The sequence below is a fragment of the Lepidochelys olivacea genome (genome assembly GCF_965140295.1).
Source record: "Lepidochelys olivacea isolate rLepOli2 genome assembly, chromosome: 3".
Lineage (NCBI taxonomy): Eukaryota > Metazoa > Chordata > Testudines > Cheloniidae > Lepidochelys > Lepidochelys olivacea.
Window position 1 is genome coordinate 2,509,202 of NC_140413.1, and position 16,820 is coordinate 2,526,021.

At 41.6% G+C, this 16,820-nt stretch overlaps 1 protein-coding gene across 3 annotated transcripts in view; it reads right to left on the reverse strand.

Annotated features, from left to right (window-relative positions):
• Window positions 1-16,820, reverse strand: part of DTNB (dystrobrevin beta) — a 397,289-nt gene that overhangs the window by 345,450 nt on the left and 35,019 nt on the right. For all 3 annotated transcript variants that reach the window (XM_084624543.1, XM_084624545.1, XM_084624544.1), the window contains exon 3: window positions 10,968-11,048. In XM_084624543.1, coding sequence (XP_084480669.1) covers window positions 10,968-11,048 — 81 coding nt within the window. The remainder of the gene's footprint in view (window positions 1-10,967; window positions 11,049-16,820) is intronic.

A 16,820-nucleotide genomic window follows, 5' to 3' on the forward strand; every position in this document is an offset into this window, starting at 1 on the left:
CCTGAAGATGTGCAGCTGTGAGTGCAGCTGTTATCCAGGTGGGAGTGGGGAATGAATTATGAACATTGCAGCACCTTCAATGTGTGGCCTTGAATATAGCTAATAAGAATACTGTGGCATGGCATGGCTTGGCTTGACTGGATTGCAAATACCAAATAAGTACTTGGGTGGCGTTTCTTATTTCATCTTGCATCTGTGTTTTATATTTTTATAAAAACCTATGGCTTATGGAAAAGGTACAGTTTTTCTGTGTACTATGCATTACCAAATCATTTTAAATGAATTTTTAAAGTTTTTTACTATTAAACAATTTATTGTGTAACAAACAGAAATGAACCTTTAATTAAAACAATGAAATACTGCTTTAAAGTGACATTGTGCGGTGGAGGGGAAAACACAAGAATGGGTATGTTCCAGTTCACAGGCAAGCACACGTCTTGCCTCCGCCTCTTCTTGTTCTGCTTTTTCGGGGTCATGTGTTGGGGCTCTAAGTATCATGCCTAAAAGAGCTGGGTTCCCAGATAAAACTGTTCTCAATGCCTCAAGTTTCAGCTGGAGTGGGGAATGGTATCTGGGAGAACGGCTGTTTAGGGGCTGTGGGGAATATATGCCTGTGTTCCCAGTACCCTGTATTGTCCAGGGATTGCAGAACATGGCTGGGTCCTGGTTGAGGACACTCGATTGTCTGTGTGACTTCTACAAGCATGCAATGCAGCTGGGCATTCTGATTCTGGATTGCCTCCAAGAGCTGCTGCCGCATGTATATCCTTCTCTACCCTGTCTTTTGCCATGGCAACTCTGTCTCTGGCCACTGCAAAACTTTCTCTGATATCTCCCTATCTTTTCCTCTCAGACCTCCAGCTTGCTGCTGATTTCAATTTGGGAGTTCTGGAAACATTTCATCCGCAGTTTTCTGTTTCTTCCCCTTCAAGTTAGCCAGCCACTCAGCCATTCATAAAGGTCCCATCCTTGCAGGTCTGGCCACTGCAGGTGCCATAGATCCCAGAGGGGAAAACATAGTACCTAACTTGAAAAAGGGGAACAAGGAGGATCCAGGGAATTATAGACCAGTCAGCCTAACTGCAATACCTGGAAAGGTACTAGAACAAATTATTAAATAATCAATATGTAAGCACACAGAGATTAATAGGGTGATAAGTAGTAGCCAACACACAGAGAAAAATACGCCAGGTTTTGTATTGATTGTTTGAAGCCTTAACTGTTTGTCTTTCTCAAACCCTGTGAAAAGCCAGTCAGAGTTGTACAGATATACCATTCCTAAGGTAAATTTATTTTCCTGTACAAATGTGTGTTACAGGGCATATATATATTTCAGCAGGAAGCTGTAGTCTTAATACCTTTAAGGGCATGCAGCACCAATGTCTACCTTATATAAACTGAGAATACGAACCATTTTTTCCTCCTGTAACTTCATCTCAAACTATTGAATTTCACATACCTGAATTTTTCTTTATTTGAATATGCTGTGGGAACAGAGTAGAGGGCAGGTGGGGTAGAGGTTGTGGCTGTGCCATGCTGCCATTCTGAGCACGATAGATGCAGGGAGGGGGGAAAAAAACAGGTTGATGGTACATGCCCTCTATGGCATGGGCTAGTAAACAAACAGTCTATGGTCAGGGCTTTAGCATGAAACAAAATCCAACTGCCGGGTGCAGCCACCATTTTGAAATACAGACATGTATGTGGACTTAATGTTTGTTCATTGGATGTAATCAACACCAAATGGCCTTTGAATTAATAAAGCAGTGCATGTAAGGAAACTAAGTCATGATAAATGTTAATAAAACTAATAGGAAAATAATTTCCAACAGAGGTAGAAACTGTTTCCAGGATCCCTTTATATAGCCTTTTTTTTTCCTGAAGTATTAGGTTGTTTGTTGACTGTTTTTCCCTTAGGAAACAGTGTAATGTCTTATTTTTTTTGTTGTATGACTTCTAGAATGATTAACATAGATCTGGAATTTTCTAAGCTCTTGAAGGAGAAGTGAAAAATAAATCCTCAAAGCATTTTTCTCTTAAGCATTTTCAGTTCTGTCTACATTGGCATGCATACTCAATCACTAGACATGTACATACTCATGCATGCTCTCCATACTTATGCCAAGTGTTCACATATGCTGTGCTGGACACAAATATAATGCTAGCTACGTGCGTTTACTCACATCCACACTGCCACTGTTACACAACATTAGTGTTACCATTACAGGGGTGGTATCCCAGGGCACAGTGCAGACAGGGAGACACTCTAGAAACTGCTTTGTTCTGTGTTCCAGGTACTGTCCCCCACCTTCACAAATCTGTCAATTGCAGTTCCTCATTACATCTTCCCTCACTGTTATTCCCTGCCAAGGTGGATGGAAGACAGAGCAATGGTATGATGATGTGCTTCTGCTCCCGCTCCTTATTGCGGGATAAACAGTTATGCAGTGGAGTAGGTGTTTGGCAAGATGATAGGTGGAATTTGGGCAGAAATTTGACATATCAAAGACTGCTGACCTTGCTGCTAAATGACAAGTAATTTAGCTCATATAGTATAGATATGGTGAATGCCAGTATTGCCACAGTATATCCTGGAGTGGACTGTCACTTCTGGTGCAGGAGAACAAATAAGTGTTGTAGGATCACATCATTTGGAAACCTGGGATGACCAGCAGTGGCTTTAGAATGAGGAACTTCTGAATGATTAAACAGACCTTTATAGAGCCATGTTAGGAACTTGCACCAAACCTCCAGCCCCAGAACACTTAGGTTGCGTGTTCTGCTGCCCCGAGAACTAATAATTTCTCTATGCACAGAGCACCAACTGCACTTCCCCATCATGTGCATATATCCTTGTGACTTCAGATATTTCTGAACAGAGGAAGAGGGGGATGCAGACAGAAAAGTGTTTATAGTATAATAGCAGTAGATGGTTACACCATTGCAATTCATGTGCTGTGAATTGTGGGGCCCAATCCAAAACCTAAAAATATCTTATGTTCATCACACTTAGGACATCAGTCAAGGAAACGATAACACTTGGTGGCATTCAAGGACTCCTGCAAGCTCATCTTTCCCCTCCTGGATGCTCAAGGGTGTCCCCCGGCAAAAGGGTTTTGGGTAACAGTGGAGGGCGTTTGTCCCAGGAATCTTGCAGGCTCCATGGTCTCCTTCTAGTCACTTGGTGGTTAGGTCCTCTGGCTCAGCTGTACCCCGGGCAGCAGCTGGAGAAGGAGGTAGAAGCGGTTGTGCAGAGGCAATGGCAGCAAGCAGACCCCGAACTCAGTCGACTACCAGTTCTATAAGCCTCTCCAACAGGGAATGCTCCCTTTCCCTATGGCTTGCCTTCTGCTCATGAACCAGTTCACCAGTGTGTCTTCCTACTGGGGAGACTAATCCTCTCATGCCCTGAGGAACTCAGAGTGCTCCTTGTTCCTCCTGTCCATCCCTCTGAGTAGCTCTTCCAGGGTCCTTCTCCGTCTGCCTCTGCTGTTTCTGGGGTGCTGCACCTGCCCTCCTGACAGAATGGATTCCCTCTCAGGAGACGAAGGTCCTGCCAATTCAAAGACAAGGGTAGCATTTTTTTTCCTTTGGAAGAAGCTGAGAAATCCCTATCACATAAAATAACTTTGCTGTAGAAGGCCACACTTATGATACTTTTAATCATTCCATGAATGCAACTATTAGACTACCCTTGGTTCTCACACAAGTCTTGCATACCAGGAGGAAGGAGCAGAGGTAAGAATGGTAAGAAAAATGTTCTAATGTTTTTAAAAAAATTAAAATTGTCATAATGTCTCAAAGCAGGGGGAGGGGCAGTTCTGTTCAGGGGCTATGTTATCGGTATGCAAATTATTCTTTAAAGGTTGGTGACCATTTGAAGAACATACCGTTTTCAAGGTACCAAAATAGAAAAGAGATGGCTTTGCAGTCCTGTGGGGAAGATCTGGCAATCTATGCAGAAGATTTTTCTGCTAATGGTCAACCCTCTACATATTGCTGAATGGATGGGTTTGAGTAGCTCTGAAGGTGGGCCAAGAAGATTTGCAACACTGCCACTAAACCTCAAGACCTAGCTGGTGTTTCTGCTATGCCAAAAATTTGGTGAAATATACTTACAGGACTAAGAGGCAATTCAACTGGAAATTGACTATATTCTCAGCTAACATATGGAGTTTCCTTGAAAAGGGAAATGTAAACAACAAATAGCACCAACCACACCCCCGGCATCACCAGAAAATACTGCCCCTGTGCCTAACAACAGTGAAATGGAGGAAAAGAAAGATACTGCAACTGTATTTCCTTCCCTGAAGTTTCAGATCAGCGCCCTCACTCCTCCACTGCAACTGCCAGTCTGGATCCTTCTCCCACCTCCATTCCCCACAGCTTGCGCAGCATGGCTCAGAGTGGGGCGAGGCAAGACACCAGGGATCAGGACAGGAAAAATTCTGCAATCTTCCAAGGGAGAAAGGACTGCTGTGACTAACTTTTCCTCAAAGTATTCCCTTCCCCTTCCACTGCCCACCCCTCCACCTCAAATCTTCTCCCCATTCCACATGGCTCAGTTTTGTAAGAGGACGATAAGATTGGGGTTGGGTGATAAAAGTAGAGAAACAATGTAATCTTCCAAAGGATTTTCTACAATTTTTACAATTGTCCTGTACTCAACCAGGAACGTGGTAAATCTACCTGCTCCCTTTCCCCGGTTCACACAGCCCCAAGATCATTGCTGCCTGACTGCTCGCCAAGAAAAGTACACACACAGGGCACAGTGATTTTTCTCTAATAATCTGTTTTTTAGACACAGCATCAGCCAAACACATAGTAGTGACTCCTAACCCCCAAGTGACTCATCAGAAATCAATATAAATAATTGATTTATAGCAGTGTCTTGCTCAGGGACATTTCTGCGTTGAGCAGAGCAAGGATTGGGCATAAAATCAACAATGACAGGTTTCAGAGTAACAGCCGTGTTAGTCTGTATTCGCAAAAAGAAAAGGAGTACTTGTGGCACCTTAGAGACTAACCAATTTATTTGAGCATAAGCTTTCATGAGCTACAGCTCACTTCATCGGATGCATACCGTGGAAACTGCAGCAGACTTTATATATACACAGAGAATATGAAACAATACCTCCTCCCACCCCACTGTCCTGCTGGTAATAGCTTATCTAAAGTGATCATCAGGTGGGCCATTTCCAGCACAAATCCAGGTTTTCTCACCCTCCACCCCACTACACAAATTCACTCTCCTGCTGGTGATAGCCCATCCAAAGTGACAACTCTTTACACAATGTGCATGACAATCAAGTTGATATTGACAGGGAAGTGGGGGTCCACTATAACTTACCAGCCTCAGGTTCTGCTTCCTGCCACACCTCGGGGTTCTCCTCAGATTTGTCAGAGCGGCAGGGAAGCGAAGAGGGGATTCCTCAACCAGCTTGTCTAAGTAAAGGTGCAAAAAAAACACATGCGCCTCATCCTTTGGGGTCTTCTGGGAAATCCTCCATAGTTCCTGCTGCCTGCTCATCCTGGCCCTCATCAGCATCCCATCGGACAATGACATACTGACAAAATGTACAAATGCTTTTATACCAATGCTAGAAGTCTAAATATTAAGATGGTGAACTAAAGTGTCTGGCATTAAATGAGGATATTGATATAACAGGCATCATGGAAACGTGGTGGAATGAAGATAATCAATGGAATGGGGTAATACCGGGTATAAATATATACAGGAATGACAAAATAGGTCATACTGGTGGGGAAGTAGCACTACATGTGAAAGAAAGCAGAGTCAAATAAAGTAAAAATCTTAAATGAATCAAACTGTTGCATGGCATCTCTATATAGACATACCATGTTTGAACAATAACAGTTTAGCAGTAGGGATATATGACTGACCCCCTAATCAGGATGGTGATATGACTGTGAAATACTCAGGGAGATTAAAGAGGCTACAAAAAACAGAAAACCTAATAATAATAATAATGGGGGATTTCAACTATCCCCATACTGACTGGGAACATGTCACTTCAGGAAGGGATGCAGACATAAAATTTCTAGACACATTAAATGACTGCTTTTTGGGGCAGTTTGTCCTGGAACACAAAAGGGGAGAGGCAAGTTTTAATTTAGTCCTAAGTGGAGCACACAATCTGGTCCAAGAAGTGACTATAGCTGAATCACTCAATAAAAGTGACCATAATGTAATTAAATTTAACATCCTTGTGGGGGGAAAATGCCAAAGAAACTCACCATAGTACCCTAGAACTTCACAAAGTGAAACTACACAGAAATGTGGAAGCCAGTTAAACAGATATTAAAAAGAACAGTCAGAAGGGTGAAATGCCTGCAAACTGCATGGAGACTATTTAAAAACACCATAATAGAGATCACACTAAATGTATACCCAATTAAAAAAAACTCCAAGAGGACCAAAAAATGCCACCATAGCTAAACACCAAAGTAAAAGAGGTGTTTAGAAGCAGAGAGTCATCCCTTAAAAATTTAAAGTCAAATCCTAGTGAGTAAAATAGAAGGGAGGATAAACTCTGACAAGTCAAGTGTGAAAGCATAAGTAGGAAGGCCAGACAAGAATGTGTGTCCTTAGGTGGTAGTTCTTCAAACAGCAAAATTTATTTAAGCATATCAGAAGCAGGAAGCCTGCCAAACAGCCAGTAGGGCCACTGGACCATGGAAGTACTAAAAGAGCACTGAAGGAAGACAGTGCTGTTGCGGAGAAGCTAAATTAATGCTTTGCACCTGTCTTCACTGCAGAGGATATGGGGAAGAATTCCATACCCAAGCCATTCTTTTTAGGTGACAAATTTGAGGAACTGTCCCAGATTGAGGTGTCAACAGAGGATGTTTTGGAACAAACTGAAAAATTAAACAGTAATAAGTCACCAGGACCAGACAGTATTCACCCAAGAGTTTGGAAGGAACTCAGATATGAAATTGCAGAACTATTAACTCTGGTATGTAATCTATCACTTAAATCAGTCTCTGTACCAGATGACTGGATAGCTAATATAATGCAGACATTTTAAAAAAGGTCCAGAGGCGATTGTGGCAATTACAGGCCAGTAAACATAACTTCTGTTCCAGGCAAACTGGTTGAAATTATAGTAAAGAACAGAATTATCAGACACACAAATAAACATGACATTGGTGAAGAGCAAACGTGGCTTTTGTACAAGGAAATCATGCCTCACCAATTTATTAGAATTCTTTGAGGAGGTGGACAAAGGTGCTCTAGTGCACTTGGACTTTCAGAAAGCCTTTGACAAGGTCCCCCACCAAAGGCTCTTAAAAAAAGTAAGCAGTCATGGGATAAGAGGGAAGGTTCTCTCATGGACAAGTAACTGGTTAAAAGACAGGAAACAAAGAATAGGAGTAAATGGTCAGTTTTCAGAATGTAGAGCGGTAATTAGCAGGGTCCCCATGGATCTGTACTGGAACCTATGCTGTTCAATACAGGTCTGGAAAAAGGGGTAAAAGTGAGGCTGCAGAAGTTTGCAGACAATATAAAATTACTCAAGATAGTTAAGGCCGAGGTAGGCTGCAAAGAGTTACAAAGGGATCTCTCAAAACTGGTTGACAAAAAGGAAGATAAAATTCTATGTTGATAAGTGCAAAATAACACACATTGGAAAAAAAAATCCCAGCTATACATACAAAGTGATGGAGTCTAAATTAGCTGTTACCAATCAAGAAAGATCTTGGGGTCACCATGGATAGTTCTCTGAACACATCTGCTCAGTGTGCAGCGGCAGTCAAAAAGCTAATAGAACATTGGGAACCATTAGGAAAGGGCTAGACAATAAGACAGAAAATATCATAATGCCATTATATAAACCCACACCTTGAATACTGCGTGCAGTTCTGGTCACCCCACAAAAAAGATACATTAGAAATGGAAAAAATACAAAAAAAAGGACAACAAAGGCGATTAGAGGTATGGATCCATTTCCATATGAGGAGAGATCAAAAAGACTGGGACTGTTCACCTTAGAAAAGGCGACTAAGGGGGAAAGATATGAGAGAGGTCTCTAAAATTATGAATGTGTGGAGAAAGTGAATACAGAAGTCTTCTTTAACTCCTTCAAATAACACACAAACCAGGGGTCACCAAATGAAATTAACAGACAGCAGGTTTTAAACAAATGTAAGGAAGTACTTCTTCACACAGTGCAGTCCAGCTGTGGAACTCGTTGCCAGAGGATGTTGTGAAGGCCAAAAGTATAGCCCCATTCAAAAAAGAATTAGATGAGTTCATGGAAGATAGGTCCATTGATGGCTATTAGTCAAGATGGCCAGGGACGCAATCCCATACTCCAGGTATCCCTAAACCTCCAGCTGACAGAAGCTGGGACTGGACGACAGTGGATGGATCATTTGATACATTGCCCTCTTCTGTTCATTCTCTGAAGCATCTGGCAGTGGCCACTATCGGAAGATAGAACATCGGGCTAAATGGACCATTGGTCTGACCACTATGGCCTTTCCTATGTTCTTATGACAGTTCTAGTCTTTTGCCCTCCTGTACAGGAGCCTGAAGCGCTTGATGCCCTCCTGGAATGGGCTGGAGTCAGCTCAATGTCCACCTGATCCAGCTTCTGTGAAATTTCCTGAAGTACATGTTCCTTCTGCTTTGGCACAGTTGTGGAGGACGTTGTACTCCAATCACATGTGTGGACACTAGAGCCTAGTCTACACAGATTTTGTACCAGTATAACTATTTCAATTAGGGAGTGCTGTATTTAGTAATCATAATAACTGTACTGGTACAACCCCTATTGTACAGGAATTTTACAACTTTTATACCAGTATAGAGCACCTTTATACTGATGTAATTGTTTCCACAATAGGATGGTTATAATGTTTTGACCAGACTAATATAGTTGAGTGTATATTGCGTTTTAGTCAAGTCGTACATCAATTTAAAGTAACATGCACAGATGAAATTGCACTGCCTTACCTAAATTGGTGCAATATCGTATATTTAGTTATACTGGTGCAACTTTCAGTTTAGACCAGGCACTAGTTTCACAAGATTTTTACTTCCTTGGTATTTGCTCTGTCATAATCTTAATAGTTTTTCAATTTGTCAGCATTCCAAGGTAGACAAAACCTGAATTTCTAATGTAAAAAACAAAAATAAGACTTCCAAAAAGAAGTTTCAGCCTTCTTTATACTCCAAATGTGTCATTTATTGCTTAATACTTATTTCCCTTTTTAGCTCAACCTTAAATAAGTCACATGAGAAATTCTTAAAACAAAATGGCGTTGCATATTTTGATGTTCTTAGAGCCTCTTACCACAATGTGAAAAGCTCAAAATGACTCTTGAATTTGCATCTTCCACATGACAGTCTGATTTCTGTGTTGAGTCACTGATCAGGCCAAGTTAAAGACACTTAATTGTATATTGTTAAGTAAGGCTGTCAATCCATGCCTTTGGTTCTTTTGACCCTGTCAATGATGTAATCCCACATGACTGTTGACCTTTCCTTTTTTTTTCTCCTATCATCCATTGTCTGCTTCCCAAGATAAGTCACGCTCTATTTTGGTTGGACTGAAACAAATACTGGTTTACATTTTTCAGAATTTATGCTTGTAAATGGGTATTTTTCTGTCAATATTTTTTGTGTGCAACCCCAAAATAAATTAGGCAGAACTAGAGGATTTTCAGCCTTTCCTCCTCACACTTGCAAGAATGGAATATACATCATGCTTCTAAAATGGTATAAAAGCAAATCTGAAAACAGTATCTCTATAAGAACAAGCTTTATATTCACCACTGGCTTGCCTCCTAGTTAAATACAAATTTTGCTTTATCGTTATTTACTAACGGGAAGCTGAGACCCAGCTTCACTTTTTTCTTTTTAGAAATATTTAGCTACCATATTAGAAACCCTGATCTGGAAACTTCCATAACTTTATCCTTGAGCCATCAGGAATGGAACCATAGCAAAAGAGACCACATTGGACAGTTTAAGCCTCCACTTCAGCACAGCTATCCTCTACTAACTATGAGAGAGAGCTGAAAACACAAGCTTTTTAACAAGATAGGTTATAAAAACTATACAAGTAGAAGCCAAAAATAAAGGGCTTTGAAAAAAATTCAGCAAACAGTATCTTGTGTTGACCCAGGGGAAGTATTTTTCACTCACCTCTATAATTTAAGGGACAATTATTGTCCTCAGTACACAGCCTGATTAAGGGGTTCTCCAAAGGAATGAAGAGAGAAAAGAATCTTCTCCCAAATCACACAGACAATCCCTTTGGCTACTGTTGCAGTAGCACTTATGGCAGGTGCACCATCCCCCATTCAACTCAGCACACAATATTGCACACCTTCTGCACAGTTCCCCAAAGTCATGCTCCGTCTTTCCCCACAACTGAATTACACCAGCTCCACTTATCCAGGGTCATCCAAGGAAAGGGAGGATTTGTGCGTAAGTCCATAAATCTACTCTGCTTTGTGTTCTGTAGTGATCAACACAATAGATTAGAAATATAATGCAAATAACATAGTTTGAAGAATTAATGTAAAAAGTATCATCATACATTACCCTATGGATTAATCTTTATATTAATGAGCTATGAACTGTCTGAGAAAACACTGACTAAAATACTACAAAACTTAACTTCTTAGATCATACTGTATGGTAAATATTCTTAAGTGAATTATATAATCAGCTAATATTTTACCTAAGATTTCAAGAACTGCAGATAAATACTGCACATGCCTTAATTTTTAAAATTTCACTTATCTTTTATGAATAATTCCATCGCTGTTTTTAATTTCTAAAATAAAGTAAAATCGGTTTTAAACTACAGTTTCCTCAATTGCCAAGATATAATCGTTACTCTTTAAACTTACGTGTATAGTATATGCCCAAATCAAGTACATATGTAGTAATCAAGCTGCTTATGGAAGTGTAAAGTGTTATGACTTACGATTACATCTTTTCTGCACAAATCTCAGCTTGCAGGCAGTCCGATATGTTGAAAGTCTGATAACATCAAAATTCTGAGCCCCTATAAATCAAAATGAAAAAACCCTATTTACTTTTCAACCTTTTTTCTTTAACATTCAGTTCACATGGTAAAATATTTCCCTCTAGTACATGATTGCCTGGCACTAGTTAATCAAATCTAAACCTTTGTCATTTTTCAACTGTGAACTCCTCAAGGTATAAAAATTTAGTACGTGCGATGCTTAAGAAATGTAAGAAAAAACACATTATAAACTGATGCAAATTTGGGATAGCTGTATTATTTCCAACTGGCAAATTCATATGTATATTATGAAAGTAAGCCTAAGTGACTAATAGTAGAGACTTTCTACTGCCACAAACACTTACTTGTTCATGCCACTTTTGAAAGTTTTGAGATTAAAGTAATTTGACTTTACAATACGAGGCAATAGATATATATTTTTTAAATTAATTAGTTTGTTTTGTCTCTGAAGCTGGCACAATTGGAAAAAATGGTTACTTGGTACCTGTATAGCAACTGTTCTTCCAGACGGATTGTCCATATATACATTCCACTGTCGGTGTATGTGCACCCAGTACACTTGAGTCAGCACGGGTGCAATGAGGAGGAGAAGGACAGGGGACCCAGTCTCCCCCTGTACATTGGCCCCTTACCGCAGGTAGGTGTCATAACAGCAGAGCCCCTTCCCCACTGGCATAATGGAGAGGTGGCCAGGCCAACTCAAAGTGGCATTGCAACCCTGTGTGCCTTATCGCCCATTCTTGCATTTGCGGTCCTTCTGACTCCCATGGGCACCAGGCACCCCAACCCCCAGTCTCCAGGAGGGTGGGAGAATTGGATCCAGGATTTTGGTGCCTACTGGGGAAGTGGAGACAGGAGGATGGAGTCTGGATCTCCCAGAACTGCCTGGCTCCTGGTGGAGCTCTCCATCCTGACCACCTTTCTGGATAAAAGCCATGGGCTGGCTGTGGGATGGGGAGATTGCAGGGACGGGTGCAGGAGGACAGCTTGGAGCTGGGTGTGGGGCAATGTTGGGGAAAAGAATACAGGGCTGGATGTGCAGAGGGAGAGTGTGGATCTGGGTGCAAAGGCAGCATGAGATAGCTCAGGACTGGGCATAGGGGACAACCGTCAGAGAGCTCAAGGCTGGGTGTGCGGATAGAGGGGGTTGGGAAGGGATCAGAGTATGCAGCACTAGGAGCAGAGTAACAGAGAGAGAACTCTGGGACCCCTCCTTCAGAAAATTCTGGTTCTGCCAGAAATTTTTGGTAGCAGCACTGTTGGAGCAGTGCACATGCCCTGCGCCTGTCATGTTTGTAATGGAGAGCTTAAAGGGTGGGACTACCTCAGCCCCTTCATACCAGAAGCTTGGTCACAACTCAAGCAGTGGAGTATGAGGGAGGCTGTGGAATATATACGTGCACAACACATTTTCAAGAACAGTTACTGTACAGATATGCACAATCAAGTTGCAGTGGGTTTAGGTTGGATATTAGGAAAAACTTCTTCACTAGGAGGGTGGTGAAGCACTGGAATGCGTTATCTAGGGAGGTGGTGGAACTTCCTTAGAAGTTTTTAAGGTCAGGCTTGACAAAGCTCTGGCTGGGATGATTTAATTGGGGATTGGTCCTGCTTTGAGCAGGGGGTTGGACTAGATGACCTCCTGAGGTCCCTTCCAACCCTGATATTCTATGATTCTATGAATCATTTGAAGGAGGAAAAAAAGTGTTATATACTAGCAGTTCTTATTTCAGGTGGTGGAGTCTACTGGAACAAAGACTATAAAACTGATTCACTGAAGTCTACAACCAACCTGGGATACCTGAGTAACAGTGCAGTGTCTCAAAAAGGTATGTACTGATGACCATGTAAGCAGCTTTGCAAACATCCAAAATGGGCACTTTACTGAGAAAGTAGCGTAAGTAGCTTGAAACCTGGTAAAATGGGCATTTTACTATCACGGGAGTTGTTAGATAAATCATAACAGGTCCTTATACAAAATGAAATCCACTGAGATTCGTTGAGCAGAGCTGCCTTCCCTTTCATTCTTTTGCATAAGTCATGCTCCAAATTGTCTCATACTACTGATATAAAAGGACAGAGCTCTACAAACATCCAGAGAATGAAGCCTCTCCTCATCACTGTGTGAATGTTGTTTCAGGAGGAAAAATTGGCAAGCTGATAGATTGGTTTTAGTGAAAATCCAAAATGATTTTCAACACACTTTGAATGCAGCCTCAAAGAGACTTGTGGAGAATCATGTCAGGTGGATCCGCCATAAGAGCCTGCAACTCAAACTCTCCAGGCAGATATTATCACCATCAAAGAATCACTATTTTCGCCAATAGGTGGAAGAGAGAACAGGAAGCCATTGGCTCAAAAGGGGGGCCGATAAGCCACAAGAGGAGAACATTGAGATCCAATGCGGAACTGGATCCCAAATAAGTGGATAAACTCTGATAAACTCTTTGAGAAACATGACTACCATGGAATGTGAAAAAACCAAGGTATCCTGTATCAGTGGGTGGATAACTGATATGGAGGCTAATGGAACTCAAAAACTCAGGACTCTTAGTCCATCCTATTTGAAAACATCATAAACTTAAGCCTGAGTAGAAGAGAGCTGATAGGTCACAGCCCAGGCACAGAAACTTTTCGATTTAGTGAGGTAGGTCGATCTCATAGATTTTTGTCGTCTGCAGATCAGGATATTCTGGACTTGCTGATAGCACAATCTTTCCAAACAGTTTAACCAATGAAAATCCACCGCAGGAGGTGTAGTGTGTGGGTCACAATGCAGAACTCTGCTCCGATCTTGAGACTGCAGATCCTTGATCAAAAGAAGCATTCCTGGGGGTTGAATGGAGGGTCCCTGGAAATCAGTGTCCCAGAAGCCCCAGTTTGGATGAAGCAACATCAGGATAATTGTGTTATGGTCTTGCCTCAGTTCCTGTAAAACTTTGGAAATTAATGAAACTGGAGGAAAAACATATGGAAATACCTCTGTCCAGGAGAAATGCATCTGTAAGCAAACCTGGACTTAGACTCAACAGAACCGCATGCATTTCTTGTTTAGGCTCATCATGAAAAGGCCCATGGATGGTGAATCCCCACCCATGAAACATATCATTTGCCTTTTTGAGAGGCTACTTGTGACAGTGAGTTAAGTTTCTGCTCAGGCAATCTGCTAGAGTGTTCCTCACACCTGGTAGGTGAGACATCCTCGATGTGATGTTGCAGATGCAGAAATTCCAGATCAATTACTGTCACACTGAACTGATCTGGCTCCACCCCGCTTGTTCAGGTAAAACAGCAATTGTGTTATCTGTTAATACCTGCAATGTGAAACCTTTGATAGAAAGAAGGAATGTCTTGCATGCCCAAAGTATGGCTCAATTCCAAAATGTTTATGCAGAGGGAAGCTTCTTGTGGCTTCCAGAGAGCCTCAGTTTGTATCTCACCTGCATGAACATCCCACCCCTTAATCAAGGAATCCATTATGAAGGTCATCGTTGGTGCTGGAGCAGAAAAGAAGATTGGAGAGCTTATCCAGGTTCATCCACCAATCAAGGGAGAAGAGCACTCATGCAGGTACATCGATCAATATGCACAGCTGATGCCTGATTAGTAGCAGCAACTGAGGTAAAGTCTTCCATGTTGAGTCATGTAAATCACAGTGCCATACATCCCAAAAGATGTAGGTAGAAGCAAACTGACAATATTGGCTCAGCTTTTATCATAAACTTATGAAGAAATCTAGTCAGAAAGTGGTCTCAAGGTAAGTATGCCATCGCTGTGGTGAAATCAAAGACAGCTCGCACAAATTCGATCCTTTGAACTAGTATCAATGTTAATTTTTCTGCATTTATTTTCACTCCCAACTGTACGAACAATGACTGGATTTGAAGAATATTGTTCTAAGCCTGATCTCTGCATTGACTGCGGATGAGTCAATGTTCCAGGTAAGGAAAAATCTGGATCCCTGAATGTCTTTGGCAGTGGCGGCTACCGACCTAACATTTGGTAAATACCAATGGGGCAGAAGACAGGACAAAAGGGAGTAAGGGTCTACTGGTTGTAAATGACTCACATTACAAATCTCAGGTGTTTCCTGTAGCTCAGATGAATTGTCACATGGAAATAAGCATCCTGCAAAGTGAAGGCAATGTACAATTCTTCAGGGAAGGAATGATAGAAAGCAGGGAGACAATCCTGAACTTTATCTTTTCGATGAAGGTATTCAACTTTCTCAAATCCAGGACAGACCTCAGATCACCTCTCTGCTTGGGAATGAGGAAGTATTAGGAGTAGAACTGCTTTCCCATGTTGTAGAGGGGGTGGGGCGGTACCTCTTCTATGGGAGGAAACAATACCACCTGAAGTAATGCAGTCTCATGAGAGGGATCCCTGAATATGGATCAGTAAGGTTGGTGGAGGTAAGGCAATGACTGGAATTCCAGAGCATAATCTATCTCCACAGTACCCAGAATCAATTTGTTTCTCATTATGGAGTTCCACGTACTGAGGAAAAGGGATGGCAATCTCCAAAGGGAGGGGAAGGATCTAGGAAATCCCAAAGAAGCCACGTGCTGTCACAGTTCATGGCAATTGCACCTGTATTCCCCCTCTGTGGCCCACAAAGGGCACTCATACTCTAGGCTCCCAGCTTCTGAGCTATCACTTCTCTTGGGAAGGGACCCACATCTCTTCCTCTCCTGACCAAGATTTTTTCCAGCAGCCCAGTTCCCTGCCAATGTTGGGAACAGGCCAGCGTCCACACTTTTCTTTCTCTCCTTAAGCCATGGACAAGATAATTGCCAGCAGTTATGTTAGCACACAGCCTTTATAAGCAAGTACATTTATTCTTAAGGTGAAAGCATTACAGAGAAAACATTAAAAAAATAACCTACACACATGCTCATAAGCTTTCCAGAGATCACTCCTGAACTGCAACAAGGGGTCTGGCAGTAGTCAGTTCTTCAAATCCCACCAAAAGGTCTTTCTGTGCTTACAAGGTCATATCACCTTTGGCTCAGAACCAGCCCAACCATGACTACTTCAGTCTTTCCCTTAGAGACCTTGGACCTTTGACCTTCAGATTCTGGGAACAGGTAATGAGCAGACAATGGTAGTCTCCTCAGGGAGTAGCTTCTGGGTTTTTGTATAAGCTTTTGCAAAAGGCTGGGTTTTCGCATAACTGAGGTGGGAAATTTGCATTCACCTCCCCCTAGAGAGGTTACATACAATCACAGTCAAAATAATACATAAGCCATTAATTTAATACAATGGAACCCAAACATAGTTACTACAACTCCTGAAAGCATCTGTTTCCTTAGGAGGGTAAAGGACTTAAAATATCACTTCTTTGAAACTGGAGTATAAAATCCTATGAGGCAGAGAATAGCCTTGGAGTTTCAGAGTTTTCATGGCAACTTCAGGTTTTTCTGCAAACAGGCTACAACTCTGAAAAGGCAAGGTTTTTATTGTTGACTGCAATTCCTTAAGTATCCCTGAGACCTGGAGCAACGATGATAGCTGCATAAAAATCCAGTTAGCAATAGACCAGGAAGCTGCATCTGCAGAGTCTACAGCAGCGTGCATGGAGGTTTTTGCTGTCAATCATCCTTCTGCCACAATGGCCTTGAATTAATATCTGTACTTTTCAAGCAACTTTTCTTCAAATTTGCCTAGGGAATCCCTATTAATAAAAAAAATATTTTTATAACAGTGCCTGTTAATTGGATAGTCACATTTATAGACTGTCTGTAGAGTAATACTTTCTTCCAAAAAAGTCCAGTCTTTTTTTTTTTA